Source organism: Peromyscus maniculatus, chromosome 2 (assembly GCF_049852395.1).
Source record: "Peromyscus maniculatus bairdii isolate BWxNUB_F1_BW_parent chromosome 2, HU_Pman_BW_mat_3.1, whole genome shotgun sequence".
NCBI classification, from domain to species: domain Eukaryota; kingdom Metazoa; phylum Chordata; class Mammalia; order Rodentia; family Cricetidae; genus Peromyscus; species Peromyscus maniculatus.
In genome coordinates this window covers 32,710,934-32,729,379 of record NC_134853.1, presented here as the reverse complement: position 1 = coordinate 32,729,379, position 18,446 = coordinate 32,710,934, and the positions used below count along the sequence as shown (strand labels likewise).

At 43.6% G+C, this 18,446-nt stretch overlaps 1 protein-coding gene across 5 annotated transcripts in view; it reads left to right on the top strand.

Moving 5' to 3' along the window:
* The window catches only part of Chd7 (chromodomain helicase DNA binding protein 7), a 183,986-nt gene that overhangs the window by 108,276 nt on the left and 57,264 nt on the right, over positions 1–18,446 (top strand). For all 5 annotated transcript variants that reach the window (XM_076563932.1, XM_076563930.1, XM_076563931.1 and 2 more), the window contains exons 4-6: positions 7,472–7,613; positions 11,652–11,789; positions 12,834–12,899. In XM_076563932.1, the coding sequence (XP_076420047.1) occupies positions 7,472–7,613; positions 11,652–11,789; positions 12,834–12,899 (346 nt within the window). The remainder of the gene's footprint in view (positions 1–7,471; positions 7,614–11,651; positions 11,790–12,833; positions 12,900–18,446) is intronic.

Genomic DNA, 18,446 nt, shown 5'->3' with positions numbered 1-18,446 from the left:
TATCAAATAGGTCTTTTATAGCACTGGTTGAGTTCATTCCTAGTTCCAAATTTTCTTAAAATATTCTAAAAGCTAATTTGATTCCTCCACTCCAATTCTTTCTTGGCAAATTTGTTGTTAATACATAGAAAAGCTACTGGTTTTTGTACGCTAACTTTGGATCCTGCTACTTTGTTGAAGTGTTTGTCAGTCTAAGAGTCTTACAGTGGTGTCTTTAGGCCTTCTGAAGACAGACAGGATTGTATGGTGTGCAAGTAGAGATAATGTGTATCACTCTTCTTTGTTTCTTTACCTCACTGCTCTAGCTAAGACTTCAAATAGCATGACAGAAGCAAGCAGATCACCCCAAGTACCAGGCCAACCCTAATTATATAGTGAGACCCCCCCCCCCCCCCGAAAAGAAAGAGTCAGTCTTTCAGGTTGCCCCATTTAGTAGAACATTGGCTGTAGATTTTTCATAAAGCCTTTATTACGCTGAGGTTAATTTACTAGTTTCTTTGGTTTGGTTTTTTAATGTTACTTCTAATTTTCACTGTTTAGAAAGCTCACTAAGTAGTAAGGTATCTTAGTTAGGGTTTCTGTTGCTGCAACTAAAAACCATGACCAAAGGCGAGTTGGGGGATGAAAGTGTTTATTCTGCTTACATTTCTAAATTACTGCTCATCACCAAAAGAAGTCAGGACAGGCACCAAACATGGTGGCAAGCTGGAGGCAGGAGCTGAGGCAAAGGCCATAGAGGGGTGCTGCCTACTGACTTGCTCCCCATGATTTGCTCAGCCTGCTGTTTTATAGGACCCAGGACTACCTGCCCAGGGTGGCACCACTCACAATAGGCTGGGCCTTCTCTATCAATTGCTAATTAAGAAAATGCCTTACAGAACAGACGGATCTTACGGAGGCATTTTCTCAGTTGAGGTTCCCTCTTTTCAGATAACTCTAGCTTGTGTCACATGGACAGAAGACTAGCCAGCACATAAGGGCTTAAAGGGCTCTTGATTTGCGGAGCTGGTTGCACTTTTTAATCAACATTAAGCCCTGGAGTCCAACAGCAGGCTGCATTCTATTATGGCAGCCAGAGTTGTTAAACCACAGACTTCTGTTCCACATCCTATGTGGCCGTTCTCTTACCTGTTAGCTTCACTTTATTAGAAAGTCTTTTGTTGTTGTTGGATGTGTTACTTCACACCTAGTCCAAGCTGTCTGGGAGGCTGAGACACAAGTTCAAGGCCAGTCTAGGCTACAGTGAGATCTTGCTTCCTGTGCAAGGATAGGGGCCTGGGTTTGGATAGCCAGTACCTATATAAAAAGCATGTGATGGCATGGACTTGTAAGTGTAGCTCTGGGGAGGCAAAAAACAGGTGTATCCCTAGAGCTTGCTGGCAGTCAGCCTAGCCACCGAGCTCCGGGTCAGGGAGAGACCTGACATTGACCCCTCCCACCGCACACATGTGCACTCAAGTTCATGCGCCACACACACACTCCCCTCCAGCATATCAATGCCCTTCTTCTTAAGGAAAATGGTGTAATATTTTGGAGAAGCTTGAGTCCCTAATAATGTCTCAGATTAGTGGTCCTGACCTAAGTCTCAAGGTTGATTTTCCCACTGTAATGAGAATCCTCATTAACTTACTTCATCTGAAGGGTCTGCTCGGTTGCTAACTCCCGCCCACTGTCCAGTCGCCTTTATTAATTGACCGTATTCCTCATCACATTTGGTTTCATAATATGGCTCCTTTTTAAAGTTTCTTCCGAGAACATATGTTCACAGGTTGACACTAATGACTGTTTAACTGCATTTTGTTTTGTCATAAATCAGGCCAGCCCCGACTTTCTAGTAAGTTCTGGTTCTTTGGATAAAGCCTTGTTTAGAAAGCTTACAGTTCCTCAAACAAGTGTTGGTCAACTATGATCCACCAGCCCTGTCTTAGACAACAGCCCCCAGTCTATTTATGGACAGCTGTGTCTTCAGCTAAATAGGAATCCTTCTAGAAGTGTGGAATCCCAAGAACACCACCACAGGACAACACAACCCTGAATATGGAGTTTGTGTTTTAGGGATTGTACAGAAACTACAGAAATGTTCTCCTCAGGGTAGTGCATGCTTTGATGGCATTGGGGATAATTGTAGAACTAATGAGCTTGGCCGGGCGGTGGTGGCGCACGCCTTTAATCCCAGCACTCGAGAGAGCCAGGCGGATCTCTGTGAGTTCAAGGCCAGCCTGGTCTACAGAGCGAGATCCAGGACAGTCACCAAAACTATACAGAGAAACCCTGTCTCAGAAAACCAAAAAAAAAAAAAAAGAAAGAAAGAAAGAAAGAAAGAAAGAAAGAAAGAAAGAAAGAAAGAAAGAAAGAAAGAAAGAAAGAAAGAAAGAAAGAAAAAAAAGAACTAATGAGCCTGGCTGTTGCCTGAGGACCCCAGTGCTGGCCAGTGTGAGTCTGCTCTCATAACAAAGTGTGAAACACGAGAATGCAGAGACAACAGTGGCCTTTCACATTTCCAGGGACATCACTGGGTTTATGTTTGATTTCAGGGCTTGCTAGCGTGAGTGGAGGCTCTGCATCTGAGTAGGGGGTGGGTTAGAGCTGTATTTTTATTTTTGTCATATTGCAGATTGGGGAAATAGAAGAAGAAAGAGCTTTGACTTGGGGATGTTATTTATAAATGGTGTTTATTATACTGCTTTTGAAAAATTCCTGTTTTACTCATTTGTTAACAATTTAGTTTCATTTAATTTTTCCTCTCCTCCCTTTCTTTTTTTCTTTTCTTTCTTTCTCTTTCTTTTTTTGAGACAAGGTCTCAGGTAACCCAGTTTACCCTTAAAATCCTAATTTTGCTGCTTCTGCCCCCCAAGTTCTGGAAATGGGAGTGTGTGCCTCTGTACTGTGTAGTTACTGAGGGCAGACCAGGGCCTTGTACGCCTTAGACACCACTCTGCCAGCTGAGCCTGCTCAGCCAGCTCTTCGGCTCCGTTACACTGCGCTTTATAGATGGCTCATCATGAAGAGAGATGCTCTTCCAGCTCTTGTTTATCCTTTAAAAGTACTTATTTTTATTGTATATCCAAGCACACCGCGCAGCGTGCATGTGGGGTCCGAGGAGACCGTGACGTGAGTTCTTGGGATCGAACTCGGAGCCCCAGGCTTGTGTGGTAAGCACTTCTACCCGCTGGGCCGTCCTGCTGCCACAGGCTTGTGGTTTAGAATTTTTATGGTGTTGTGGGGTGTGTGGGGGTGTGTATGTGTGTTGGAAAATAGGAAAAAGCTTTGTAGCTTTGTGGTGGTGGTGCACACGTTTAATCCCAGCACTTAAGAGGCAGAGGCAGGCGGATCTCTGAGGTTGAAGCCAGCCTGGGCTACAGAGTGAGTTCCAGGACAGACGGGTACACAGAGAAACCCGTCTTGCATGGGGGAAAAGGAAGAAAGAAAGAAAAAAGAGCCCTGTACTTATTAAACTGTTTAGTAAGTAGGAAAAGAAACCTAGTAGCCTCTCTAAGTAGGCACTAGGACACAAAGATAGTTTTTCTTGTAGCTCACATGATAGTTGATGAAAGACATACCATGCGTTAATTTTAATATAATTCAGTAACGTTAACACCGATTTTTTTGCTTTTAGTATTTGTATGCCATGTGACCTGTAGGAATTTGAAATCCTACCCAATCTAGCTACTGTGGTGTTCTGAAAATGTTTCTTGGACTGAGTGATCTGTCAGCTAAGTCTTGCAGACGAGTAGGTAGATTTCAGGGTCCCGGAGGCCAGAGGGGGTTAGCGCTCACCATGTAAGTCTGCAAAATGAAGCTGTAAGGAGCACAAAGGAAGCGGCTGCTGTAAGTTGTAAAGGTTGGAGAAGGCAGGGACCCCAGCCTGGAGACTTGCAGGCATCCTGTGCTGGGTTTGGGTGTAAACACTTAGCGGGTTTTACTGTAGTCACCTGTGGAGGTGAGTTTGCTGATGGTGTTCCGGCTCCAGCAGGATGCTGATCCAGGAGGTAGAGCAGGTTAAGGAGAGAAGTGGGAGGAAGCAGTGTGGCCTGTGAGGGCCTGGCTTTTCTAGTGACTCTACTTTTAGATTGCTGGGTGACAAGCCGGGGAGCCGAGTCGGCGTCGCTGCGACTGCTGGAGGGACAGCGAAGCTCTGTGTCTACAAGCACGGCTCAGTGGCTTCATTGTCAGGGTCGCGGTGCTGGCGTAGGGGTGCTCCTAACAATGGTCTGATCCCTACAACCAGGGCAGCTGTCTGTTTGCATATTCAAGCTTCGAATATAGTTTGGAAGACGAGGGTGTGTGTGGTTATGTTTGGAGTTTGGCAGAAAAGACCAGTTTGGACCTCACAGATACATACAGAATGATTCTGAAGTGGACTCTGTCCTTTTCCACTGGTCTCATGCTGGGCACCCTTCCCATGGAGTACGAGGGTGATGTGGCCATGATTGTTGTGGTCCAGGCTGGGATGAAACGTGTGTGGCTGAGGTAGTGGCAGTGGGCATGGGGTGGGTGCTGTTTGTTCTTGAGGCTAGTGACTGGATTGACCATGCATGTTGAAGTGAGCCTTGATGCTCATGGCATCCTCTCTGAGGTCCTCAGCTGAGCTGGCACTGGTGGGTCAGAGTCCCAGCCAGAGGGCTTCTCTCTGATGTGATCCTCGTCTTCCAGGGTGTGCAGAGTGTGACCCTCTCTACCCAGCACTTCCTCATCTTTCTTCTCTCATCTCAAACTCATAGAAACCCTAGCAGTTGCAGATATTAACCTCATGCTATAGATGAGGAAACGGAGGAGCAGGAAAACGCTAAGTGATTTGTCCAGAGCCACAGTTGGAAATGTGACAGTTAGAACTCAGGCTGATTCTTGCTGATGGCAAGCACCGTTCTGTAGTACTTCTGGCAGGAAAAAAAAAATGGACTTCAGTTTTACTCAGCTTAAAGCAGTTTGAATGCAGCACTTCATAGGAACCCAGATTATACCAGAATCACAACAAGGACAATGTAATGTAAGTAATTGAACTTTGTCCTGGATTATAAAGGCTTTGGGTGAAGAGTTCTTAGCCTTCCCTCTTGGGGTGCTTGTGTGGGAGGACCGAGCCGTTCCTCAACATGAACGTTGTGAGGTCTGATGGGTTTGCCTCTTGCAGTCTCAGACCGGAAAGTGCTTCTTTGGCCGTGAGGGTTGTGTAAGCATTTGAGGAGCTGCTGTCGGACTCTCAGCCATCTTGGAGGTTGTGTGCAGCTCATCCTTGGACAGAGCAGATGGAAAGTCATTAGTGCTTCTGTCCCCAGCAAATAGATGTCTCCTCAAACCTGGCTCTGGGTGGCGTCCAGACAGTCAGCCTCTCACTCCTGCAGGCTGGTGCTTGCAGGGCCCGAAACCCCACCAAAGTGAACTCTATCCTTTGCTCTGGTTGAGCGAGGTCACCATGGAAGGTACTCACTGCCAGCTCAGTTTACCTGGCAATGGTTCAACTCTTTGACAGACCTACCTCTGATTTAAACAAATTCGAGAAATATGTAAAGTTTTGGAAGCAGTTTTGCACTGATTTGATAAAAGAAACCACAAAACACTGCAGCGCAGGTGTTGAGAATGTTTGAAAGCTGATTGAGGGAAGCAGATGGCTTTAGTCAGTGGCATCCAGCCAAAAGAGCAGGTGCTGGTCATGTGACCGCTGGTTACCAGGGTAATCTGATTGCTCTTGGCGTGCAGATGAAAGGAAAGGGGCCCAGTGTTCAGCTGTAGTATTGTATAATTTGTGGCAGTTAGAGCGGAAATAAATGCTGGAAATGGAGCCTCATGGTAGGGGAGACTTCTGTCCGTGTGTAGCGTAAACACCAGGACACTCGCGTCAGGAAATGCTGCATGAATTTTTTAATTTAAAAAATATTATGCTGTCTGTGGATCTTTGACTGAGTCAGACCACCTTTTTGTAAATAAAATCAATGTTCAAAATGAAACTGCTATTTGTGATCGTCTTGAATTGTTTTGAGTTGTTGCATGATGTAGCTGTTTGCTATGCTAAAATGCTCCCATATCAAAATAAACTCAGTATATAAAGATAACAGGTTTAAGATGCCCCAAGCATTGTGAGTGGGAAAGCCCGTCTTAGACGTGTGCTGGGTACACTATTGACATACTTTGGGGGTGTTCAATGTGACACATCTTTACTCAGAATCACTGGCTGCTGCAGCCTCTTCCTAGTGTCTCTGACAACACGCTGTTTAGTGCATTCTCTCAGTGTGCTCTTTGGGATTTTATAAAATTTAATAAATGTAGGGTTTTGAAATATATCTTTGTTTGTTAAGCTACTTAGAATTTGAGGCTCCTGGAAATAGAAAAAAAAAAAAAAAACCTTTGTAGATTTTTGGATTATTTTCTGTGTTGTATATGTAACAAATGATAACTGATGTTTGGAAGTCTTGGATCCAGAGTGTAGATTCAAGGGAGCACTTAGTGTTTGCTCTTGGGGAATGCTGAGGAAGGGTTTTGGGGGTGATGATAACCCTAGAATTTTATTTCTCTCAGAGTATACTCATGTGTTTTGATGTAGCATTCAAATACTACTGATGTTTTTCAGTAACATTTGGAAAGTGAGCCTTAGTTACTGGTTAGACACAAACACACATGTAATTTTCTCAGAGACCTAGCTTTTGGGAGAATTGCTGACTGTGAGCATTAGCCATGTCCTCAGTGGGAGCACACCTGCCCTGGGTTCAGTTGCTAGCACCAGGGGAAAATAAAGGCCAGTTGTGATTATTGCCCCAGAATGCCTAGCACCAAAACAAACAAACAAACAAAAAACAAAACTTGCTTGTAAACAAAAACACAATTAAATAAAATTATTCGTTTCTAGGAAATGAATTTTTATTAAACAATTGTGAGTGGGATGTAAGAAAAACTACTATTACTGGTTTCCCTAGGATTTTTAAAGGAGTGTCTAAAACTTATGCCAGAGAAATAAGGATATGGTCATTAGGTTGTATTTTTTTCTTTAGTTAAAAAAGGGTGTGTACGCCTTTTTAGCAAAGCAACATCTCAGTTTTTCATCACGGATTGGTATATTAGCAGGAGCTACAAGCAATACTCTGTAGTATTCAAAGTTTTACATTGAACTCACTTTTTTTTTTTTTTTTGGTTTTTTCGAGACAGGGTTTCTCTGTGTAGCTTTGCGCCTTTCCTGGAGCTCACTTGGTAGCCCAGGCTGGCCTCGAACTCACAAAGATCCGCCTGCCTCTGCCTCCCAAGTGCTGGGATTAAAGGCGTGCGCCACCACGCCCGGCTGAACTCACTTTTAATAGGTGAAAAGTTTGAGGAAGTTCATCAATTGCAAGTTTGGCTGTCAAACATTAATTAGGAGTAACGTCTAATGAAAAATGGCCAGCACACATCGACCTAGCCCTCGCCACCAGTGTTGGTGGAGAGAGGTTTGGGGCATGTGGGAAACCACACTGAAAGTGAACTCTAAGTGATGTACTTTTAATTCTAGTAATAAGAAACCGGATTCAGAAGCAAGTGCTTTGAAGAAAAAGGTCAACAAAGGAAAAGCAGAAGGTTCTGAAAATTCAGACTTGGACAAAACACCCCCACCATCCCCTGCTCCTGAAGAGGACGAAGACCCAGGTGTTCAGGTAATGCATTCCCTCCTGCACTCGCTCGGGTGGGGAGCAGGGTAACTTTAGCCACATGGAAAGCATATGAGGTTCAGCCGGCTTTGTTGTCAGGTGTGTGTGCGATGTCCTTATTGTTGTCTGGAACGTTAGATCCATAGTGAAGAGAGCCGGGGCCAGCAGAAACTCAGCTCACTCCAGGGCTGCTGAGCTTTGAAATTAATAAAGCAAAAAGCTGCCTTTATTTCCATGAGTATATATTTTGACGTTTATTTATGCTCTCATAATTTTAACATTGCTGTTATATTGCTTCATTTAAAGTGTCATTCACATTTAAATTTTTCCCCAAAATTTGGTTTCTTGTCAATTTTTATTTGCTGATTTCTTTCTGTGTGTGCATGTGTGTATGCGCGCACACACACACATGAGTGTGCACACATGTAGGGACACGTGCACACGAATGTGCACATTCATGTGAGAGCCAGCGGCCACCCCAGGTGTCATTCTTTGGGAGTCATCCACCTTCTGTTCCTGAGAAGGATCTCTCACTGTCCTGGAGTTTGGGAAGTATGTTAGCCTTGACCGGCCAATGAGCCCCAGAGGTTCTGTCTCCACCCCCCAGTGCTGGAACTGTAAGCTTGGACCCCATGCTGTGCCTTTCTGTTGTCCTAGGGATCCAAGTGGAGTCTTCATGCTTGTGTGGCAAGCACTTGACTGACTGAGCGATCTATCTTGCCCTCATTAATCTTTTCATAATAAAAACCAAAATATACTTTGTAGCTTATCTTCTTGACATTAGATGGTCAGAGATGAGATCTATCCATGGTAGAGTTTCTGTGAACAAGTCAGTGATTTCCTAACGGCAACTGAGTGTGGGTGCCTGTGTGTGCAGTTTGCTGTCTTCACTGTTTGGACTGAGAGGGGCTGAGAGAGGGCTCGCAAGTCCACCTGACAGTTAAGAATTGTTTCCTTGATAGGTTTCCTGGAAACACTCCATCCTGGCCTATTGGGATGGCTGGGAATGTGGCTTGTGCAAGTGACATCTGAGTCAGCAGGGTGCAGTTACTGTTGAGTCCCATTGCAGTCGTCCTTGGGACCTGGTTGGGCTTCCTCTGACCCTTAGTGTGCTCCCAGGCCTTCCTGCCTAGGGTCCAAGGACTTGTAATATGTGGCCCACTTACAAAGAATTCCCCTGAGAGTTGTGTTTTTCTTGAGCAGCACTTGTGTCTATAACGTCACAGAACATACTGAAAGAAGGACCTAAGAGGGTAGAATGGTTCCAGATGGTGGTGGTCCACCATGTGGGTTCAAGGAATTGAATTCTGGTCCTCTGCAAGAGTAACAAGTCCTCTAAACCACCGAACGACCTCTCTGGCCCTAATAGGTACCTCTTAAAAGTTGGTTAAGAAGTTTGAAACAAAAATTTTTTAGTGAAATTCATTGTATCCTTGAGGATGGTTTGTCTTAATTTGTGCTTAGAGTAGGAGCTTTATGACAATAATATTTGGATAATATTAAGAATTATTCTTGGCCGGGTGTTGGTGGCGCACGCCTTTAATCCCAGCACTCGGGAGGCAGAGCCAGGCGGATCTCTGTGAGTTCGAGGCCAGCCTAGGCTACCAAGTGAGCTCCAGGAAAGGCGCAAAGCTACACAGAGAAACCCTGTCTCGAAAAAACCAAAAAAAAAAAAAAAAAAAAAAAAAAAAAAAAAAAAAAAAAAGAATTATTCTCACAGGCTGGATGTGGTGGTGCACACCTTTAATCCTAGCACAGATTTCTATAAATTTGAGGCCAGCCTGGTCTACATAGCAAGTTTCAGGACAGCCAAGGTTACAAACGGAGACCCTGTCTCAAAACAAAACAAAACAAAACAAAAGTTATTTCCCAAGTTAAGTAAATTCCATCATGGCTTCACAAACACAGCTGTTTCTTTGTAAAAGTCTGCATTCTGACTAAACTGGACTCTCCAGTTGGGGGTGGCGTTCTTTCCTTTCCTTCTCCTCCCCTCCCTTCCCCGTCCCCTTCTTTCCCCTCCCCTTGCCCCACCCCTCCCCCCTCCCCTTCTGCCCCCTTCCCGTTTCTTTTCCTTCTGTATTTCAGGTGCAGAAGAGAGCTTAGCAATTCAAGCCAAGCTTGGTGTTTTCTGTCTGCTTGTCTCGGTAACCGCTCTGGGCTTACCATCCAGTCAGGCTGCCACGCAGAGACCTGCCCTGAAGGCTGTCTTCCTGGTGTCTGACACAGGAAGTGATGCAGACTGCTTGTTTATTACGCTTCTTCCTGTGGTGCATCTGTGAGGCACTTGCATGAAAAAGTTTGACTTTCCTGGTCGGTTGTCAAAAGTAAATGACAGGCCGACTCTAACTCAGAATCATTCAAGAGGTGCCACTGCAGCCAGGCCATCGAAACACTTAGAACTGCTCTTCAATACACAGCTCTTGTCACCAAAAGTATCTTTAAAAAAGCAGACGCAAATGTATCATCTCAGCCCGTGAGATGGTGTGGTGGTGCGGTCTTGCCCTGAGAAATGGCGGTGTCCGCCATGTCTTCCAGTGCGTGATGAGCATTTTGCTGCTTTTCCATCTTAGTGTTTGGCTGTAAAACCCATGAAGGTCTTTAAAAAGCACCGATTCCCAGTATTACTCGGTGGTATCTTTATTCTTTCATTGTGAATTTTGATTTTCAGCCCTTTAAAAGTTTCCAGGATTTTTCTTTTAGGATTGAAATTGAAATGCACAGCCTTCCCTTGCTCCCTTACTCTTTACTCAGAGCCCCAAACCTGGTAACAGTTTGTATTTCTTTTCAGATTGTTTTCTGTTAGCAAAAGCACCTACACTTATTTTCTCACTGAGTATTTGTTGAGACTAGAGAAGTAAAGATGTTGTACATTCTCTTTGTCTTGAAGTTATTGATCATCTGCACATCCAAATAAAGGAACAATTTGAATTTGTATTAAGTAGAATCTGAAGCTACTTACATGGTTTGCTTTCGTTCATCAGTTTACCTTGGACAGATTTCCAAATATATTCTGTATTCTCCTGTAAGTAGAACTGCTAGGTCAGAGGGTTGGTGTGTTTTAAACATTGACAGACATGACTGCATTGTCCTGCAAAAGCTGTGCTAGCTTCTATTTTGACCACAGAGTGAAAGCGTGCATTTTGCTAACAGTCATACTAATGCTAGCTAGCTGTTACCAGTCTTTTAAATTTTAAGGAGCATGGTAAAAAGTTGTATGGCACATACTTTTCATCCCAGCATTTGGGAGACGGAGGCAGGTGGATCTCTGAGTTGGAGCCCAGCTTGGTATAATCATGAATTCCGGGCCAGCCATGGCTGTACAGTAAGACTCTGTCTCAAAACAAACAAACAAACAAACAAAAAAACAAAACCCAATGTACTTTTTATAGCTACTCATTATGAATTGTGCCTTCAGTTCCCATTTCTTTCCACTTTCTTCCTCCAGTACTAGGGATTGAACCCAGGGTCTTGTGAATGATAAGTGAGTGCTTTATCACTGAAGCATACATCCCCTGCCCTGAACTGTTTTGTTTTGTTTTCCACTCCAAAATTAAAGTGCATTGGAGGACCTTGGGAAATAACAGTATAACAATATTTGTATAAATCTTTATAGCCTATAGATTATTTCCTAATGCGCTATTTTAGGGGACGTTTTGCATTAAAAATTTCAGTCATACAAAAATAGAGAAGAGTATGCTGGACTCCCGTAGATTCACTACCTACCTCAGTGTGGCCACTGCTCTTGATGGAGATTGGCCAAGTGAGGAACAAACACGGTTTGTGTGTTCTTGTTGAAGGGACTGTTGTCGGGAGCAGCAGAGTGACATGGTCCCAGGACCCTAGATCTCCAGTTTATTACTATGGTTGCCACAATGATCTTTTCACTTGACTTCCAAGATTGAAGTCATCAGTTTTTCTTTAAGATTAAAAAAACAAACAAACAAACAAAAAAAAAAAACCCCAAAAAATGTATTACCACTGTGTGTCATGTAAAGAAGCCCCAAAGGTTGCCTTTTAAACTCTCTTTGCTGGGTTCCATTTTAGAAGAGGCGGTCCAGCAGGCAGGTGAAGCGGAAGCGATACACTGAAGACTTGGAGTTCAAGATTTCTGACGAGGAGGCAGATGATGCAGATGCTGCTGGCAGAGACTCTCCATCCACCACCTCACAGTCAGAGCAGCAGGTTGGCAGCCAGGCTTGTGTGCTTTCCTATGGATTTTCAAGGTGGACTGGAATCCCGTACCTGGAATCTGAGCAGTTCAGTGGCAGAGGTGGACTTTGAGCGGTGGAATATTATGCTAATGTTGGCTGATATGCCGTGGGAAATTCTTTGTTTAGTAGTATCTTAAAAATCCCTGCTCACTCACATTTATTTTTATGCAAGGCTATGATATGCAATTTGACACAATTTTGGAAAATTAATGGTCTCTGCTGAGGAGGAAGAGTCTCAGCTAGAATATGAGGCACTGAATTTACTCTGGAAACACAGTGCTGTAGAGGAACTGTAATAAACCACCGCGTTCCCTCCTGCTGTTCGGCACCGTAAGAACCCCTTTATGAAATTACTGCCTCGGAGTACACAGCAGGGCACACTTTATTCTCTGTGCAATGTAAATGATAGATAAAATAGTTGGTATGAAACACGAGAAGTAACATAGAATTGATTATTGTAAAGATTTTATTTATTCATTTTTTTGCTATTACTGAACTTTAGTTAACAAACTGGTAGCCAGTTGAAAGAAAGGTCTGTTATATGCAGCTTTGTGCTGAGTTGGCAGTTGGTTCTCTGTTAAATTGTTGGACGGTGTTTTACACAAACTGTAGATAAAAGCTGCCTACAGTAACAGAATGACGGGAGTATTGACTCCATGAGTATGGATGCAGAAAAGTTGCTTTTTAAAAAGTTGCTTTTCAGATGCAGAAAAGTTGCTGGCGTGCACTGATTACTTTGTCTTGGCGGCTAGACCGAGTGCTCTGTGGCTTGAGGGGCCCGTGCTAGTCTCCATAATTAACCACACAATCAGGAAGTCATAAACACAGCTCTTCCTTTTGCCTTTCTGTGCAGGAGGTTTTTCTTGGTTTTAGTAATTTTTCCCACTAGTGACTTTGGACTAAGTGATTTAAAGGGCGTGGAAGCATGGGCAGAGGGGAGTGATTTCCTGCTTGCTTTTGTAGCACAGGTCAGATGTTTTCCATTTGGATGGATTGATACCGCTTTCTCTTTCAGGAATCTGTTGATGCAGAAGGCCCAGTGGTAGAGAAGATTATGAGCAGTCGTTCAGTGAAAAAGCAGGTGAGCACTGTGTGTGACGATGGATACCCACGGGGTGTGGTCTTCGGTGGTTTGCTGCTCTTTTAGGGTCCCACTGTGGAGCTGGGTACCGTGGCATGTGCTAAAGGATCAGGAGTTCAAGCCTAACCTATTCTACCATTTCTCAGAATAACAAAAAAAGCTCAGTATTTGCATTATTGTAAAATGAACTTCTGGTGATATATCTGATCTTGTCTGATATACTAGGCCAATATAAGTTGGAGGCTGGGTAATTAACCTAGAATGAAATCAGAACTCCATTGAGCAAGGAAATAAAGATGTATCAACCTTTATAACACTGTTTGGAGAAGGCAAGAAACCCATATACTACTAAGAAATGTTTAAGACTTACATAATTATAGACTACCTTTTCCATAAAAAGTATTGATAAAAAGATATTGCTTGGGAGGCCCCTTTGGAAAGACCCCCAGCAAAGTCTGTTTATTACTGGGGCAGAGATGTTTTATCAGACCTCTTACAACTTTTTACACATATAGCTATGTGTTCAGACTGTCTTTATTTCCACTACAAAGTTGATGTTGGTAAGCAGCAGTACCTGCCCATGGGCAGCCGGTGAGCAGGTGGCGGCAGCCGGTGAGCGGGTGGCGGCAGCCAGTGAGCGGGTGGCCGAGGGACATTAGCATGAACGCCAGTGTTTTCTCTAACCAGTGGAAGTTCTCGGCTGCAACCAGTTGCTTTTCTTACCCACTTTGGGAGACACTGAGCTTGTATCCCTGGAAAGTACATACTGTGGATATCGGCCAGCCAGTCAAGCCACCTAGTTCTTTTTATTTTTCTTTAAGTTGAGTGAAAGTACAATTTCATCTTTTGATATGTAGAGCAAATGTGGTTTCTTTCAGTAAAATGTATGCAAGGTACAGTTTCCCAGTAGCCAAGAGGAGAGTGGCAGAACTATGGGACTTAAAATTGCTATCCCAAAGCTTATCAACTGTCAGATGAGGGAAAATAAAACAAGCCAAGTAGACAGACAAAACCACCACCAGCAGCAACAAAGTGCCAGAGACCATGGGCACTTACACAGGATGTCTGTTAAGAAGTCGTTTGTTGGGACTGGACAGGGAAACTCCAGTGAAGCATACTTCCTGCTCTTCCAGAGGACTAGAGTTCAGTTCCCAGCACCCTTGTTGTTCACAGCACCTATAACTGTAACTCTTCTGGCCTCAGAGGACACCTGCAGTCACATCCACACATAGACATGTAAATGAAAGTAAATCTTATCTAAAAATAATAATAATGATGATAATAATAAGAGGTCAGCCAGGTGTGATAGTGCATGCCTTTAATCCCAGCACTCAGGAGGCAGAGGCAGGTGGATCTCCATGAGTCCAAGGTCAGCTTTGTCTACAAACCAAGTTCTAGGACAGTCAGGGCTATTACACAGAGAACCCCTGTCATGAAAAAAAAAAAAAAGAGGTTATTAAAATGCCATTGCTCCAGCAGTGGACTTGTCTGTACCTCCCACTCTAGTCTGCTTTTTTTAGGTTCCTTGGGATGTGCACTTTTTATACATCACATGTTCATATGAAAGCTATCAGGGCAACAAATCAAGATATTTTCAAATTGAGTTTGAAAGTGGGGTGAGCAGGAGACTATTAGTGACTTTGGAATTGCGGGTTCTCGCCCGGGTGAGTTACATGATAGAAACTCAGTCAGATTTGCCACTTGTTGAAACAGACGCGAGTACCACTCACCTCATTGGAAAGGTTGCCTCTTTCCTAGTGACTCTAGAACTGTTCATTTGTGAGTTACAGATATATGGTAAAATTTAAATAGTTGGCATGCTTCAAAGAGAGGTCCCCTTCACCGACCTGGGGTGACTTGTTTGACTAGTTAGCATGTTGTTGGGATGGGGTGCAGTAATTTCTGTTGAACTGATAATACTTCAGCACCCGTTCTCAGCAGATTTGGAGCTGCAAATTATAATTAGATCCATTATTCATAGCTATTGAGATTACACGTGGTGTATGACATGGCTTTTCTTTCTGTTTTGCCCACTTTGGAGCACTTACCTTTTCCCGCTGCTCACCTTTATGGACCGGTATCGACGGATCAGAAATAGATAGTGCCATTTTCTATGAACAACCACATGTAGCTTACCATAAAGCGTTAGAAGTCACTACAGATGTATATGAGGATGCAGCATTTATTACAGTGGTTCTCAACCTTCCTAATGCTGGTGCCCTTTAATACAGCCCTCCTGCTGTGGTGACCCCCAACCATGGCATCATTTTTGCTGCTACTTTACAACTGTAATTTTGCTACTGTTGTGAATCATAGTGTAAATATCTGATGTGTATGATATCTGATATGTGACCCTGTGGAAGGGTTGTCCGACCCCCAGAGGGTCATGACCCACAGGTTGAGAGAACCACTGATTTATTGGCGAATCTGCAAATGGAGAAAACTACAGGCAAAGTCCTCAGGAAGACGGGGACTGGAGTGAGGGAGAGTGGAGTGTCGGCAGCTGCTCGTCTGCTGCTGTCTCTCAGAGGATCGTGAAAACCCATGAAGGAGACTGGACAGAAACAGGCACCAACTTTAAACTGCTGACGATCTCAACATAGGGTTGCTAGATTGCTTTAAATTCTCAGTTTTAAAAGCACTGGGGACAGTGTTGTACGTGGAAACAAGGAGATTTGAGATTTTTTTCCTGTGGATTCTAGCTTCTGTGGATGCTTGCTGGTCTGCTTCCTATTACCATGAATAATTTAAGAATTGTCTGTGAGAAGAGTGCTCGTGCTCTCCTCTCCCTCCCTCGAATGTGTGTGTGTGTGTGTGTGTGTGTGTGTGTGTGTGTGTGTGTGTGTGTGTGTGTATGTGTGTGAGAGAGAGAGAGAGAGAGAGAGTGTGTGTCACTGTGTGTGGCCGTCTGTCAGTTCCATGGAAACCGACTGTGAACTCCCCTCAGGCCTGTTCTGAGGGTGCTAACATAATAGGACCTCAGTGGGTTCCAAAGTCAGCCACCTCAGCTTAGCGCACCATGATAACGGGTGTGGCTTTGCATTATATATTGTCTTAAATACAAGTTAATATCCCTGAGACCCAGGGTGGGGCCTTGCATATAAACTTTGAGGTAAGTTTGAATGTATGAATAGAAGATCTTTAGTTTCCCACATTTAGTCACAGCACTTCTATGTGCTTTCATCTGGGGAAAATAATTCAAATCCTTTTTGGATCACAAGGTGAGAAGTATAGAGGCAAATTCTGGATGAACTATATTCTGTTCCCTAAAATTCTTTTATGTTTTTACACTTATTTACATCATATATTTTCCCCATAAGAAGTTACTTTAAATTCCAAGATGTTTGTCCTAATTTTCCTGAATCGAAGCAAACAATAAAAAAGTAGACTACAAAATGAAGTACAGTCCTGACCTGAGGAACTGTGTGAAGGGGTCGCAGCATTAGGAAGGTTGAGAACCACCACAGTAAATGCTCGGTCCTCACATACGTCTGTAGTGACTTCTAACGCCCACGGTAAGCTGCATGGGGTTGTTCATGAAGGAGGTACTACCCGTTCTAATCCGTGGATATCTGTCCATAAAGGTGACACATTCCCTAGAATGTCCTGATTTTCTTACTAAGTAGACTGTGACTCTCTTTTTTTGTTGGAGTATGAAGTAGGTTAGACCAGAAATTGAAAGGGATTTATACCTGTACTTTATTATTTTTGTTGGGATAGTTTTTCAACTTTTGTTCATTATTTAATAATATTTTCCCTTTGTTTGGTGAAATATAGTTTGGACCATTGTTTTTTTCAGGTGTGGGATTATTATAGGCTGTTTCACACCGGGTTAGGGTTAGAGAAGTAGGCTCCTTGCCTGATGGAAAGTTCTTGGTCAATGAACAATGAGGCATATAGGTTAATACATGTAAAACGTGGTTTCATGTAAACCGAAAAGATTCCTTACACTTGCTGGGGAAATGAATGGAATACGTATTTTTCAAATGTTCTGTTGAACCCAGGGAAATGCTTGGTAAGGAGTAAGCGTCAGTGTCATGTGTATGCATGCAACTGTAAGTTACCACCCCATCCTTCACTGAGTTCATCATTCACATTATGGGAGAGTTTCTTCACAGGTAGTGTGGGGTGCAGGAGGCTGGACAAAGTAGATGTCTTTAGTCAGTTCTTGAGTGCTGCTTCTGAGGCTTATGGACCCATACACTACCAGGGAAGCAAAAGAAGTCATCTTGTACATATTTATGTGAAATGTAAGTAGCAGCTGTAGTTGTGGCTCTAGAGCAAGAACATGGCCATGGTACATGTGTGGTCACATAAACAGAATATCGTGTTTTGTTTACTTGGGGACATTTGGAAGATACAGGCCCCTGGGCAGTTCTTCACCAGCTCTAGTGCTAACTGGAGTCTCAGAGCCCCTTTGCTTCCCCCAGACAGCTCTAGATCCTCTGGTGGGTTTCAGCGGGTGCTTCCGAGAACAGATGATCATGACAGTGGGTAGTGATGAGTTGCAGACAGATGGCTTTGGGGAGCAGAGCTGAGGTAGAATAAACCATCTCCACTGCTGCAGGTTTGGGCCTGTGTGTTTCGATGCCAGCCAGACTTAGGGGACCTCGAGTCCATTAAGAGCAAGACGGAAAGGGCAGCATGGAAAGATTAGAAAGGAGGAAGTCGGAGGAAATGATAGTGCATATAATGGTGGTTTGTTTGACCCCACCTGGAAGAGGTGTCATTCTGAAAAATTATTTTAAAGAAATATGGATTGCACCCCAGGTTTGAAAGAGCATGGTTACTTACTGTAGATCCACGGTGAGGTTGAGTTTTACGGCATGCTGTAAAACCTCCCACTTTCCCTGGCTGTCTGTTTTCATCTTTAATCTTTTACTAGAGTCCCTGATTCTGTATAAATGTAATATACCTTGAACGGGAGTAGGATGAGAAACACTGGGCTTAGAAATGATGAGTCGAGTCCAAGATGGATTGTCACTTGAAGTGCAGAACGAAGTGGCCTGTGTCCGTGTGCTGCCTCTTGAGGTGTGAGCAGTCATTTCTTTTCATTTTGGATAAATAAAAACAGTATGTTGATTTAGAAAGCTGCTTCATAGTTAGGACCTTTCATAGGCCCGCTAAGGTAAAACCAGATGCTGATAGGTGCTGACCACGCACTAGAATATCTAGGCTTCTCATTGGTAAGAAGCAGTTTAAAATGTAGGTTTAATTGAAATTGATAAAAGTTATGAGGGATTCTGATTAGATTATAGTCTTTAACTTTAGTTTGACATTACAGATGGAGACCAACCCTAGGGCCTTTGAAAGATGCATGTCATCCTCCATGCCTGCTCCTCTGTCCAGTCTCTACCATGTTCCTACTCATCTTCATTTTCTTCACACATCTGTGAGGCCACATGACACCCATGCCTGAGCCTCCAGGCAGACAGGCAGGCTTGGGGGCTCCAGTAGCAGCGTAAAAGAGCTTGCTGAAACATGGATAAAAAAATGTTGATGATTTACATCTCTGCTTTATCTGTGCAAACATTTGTAAGAAAATGA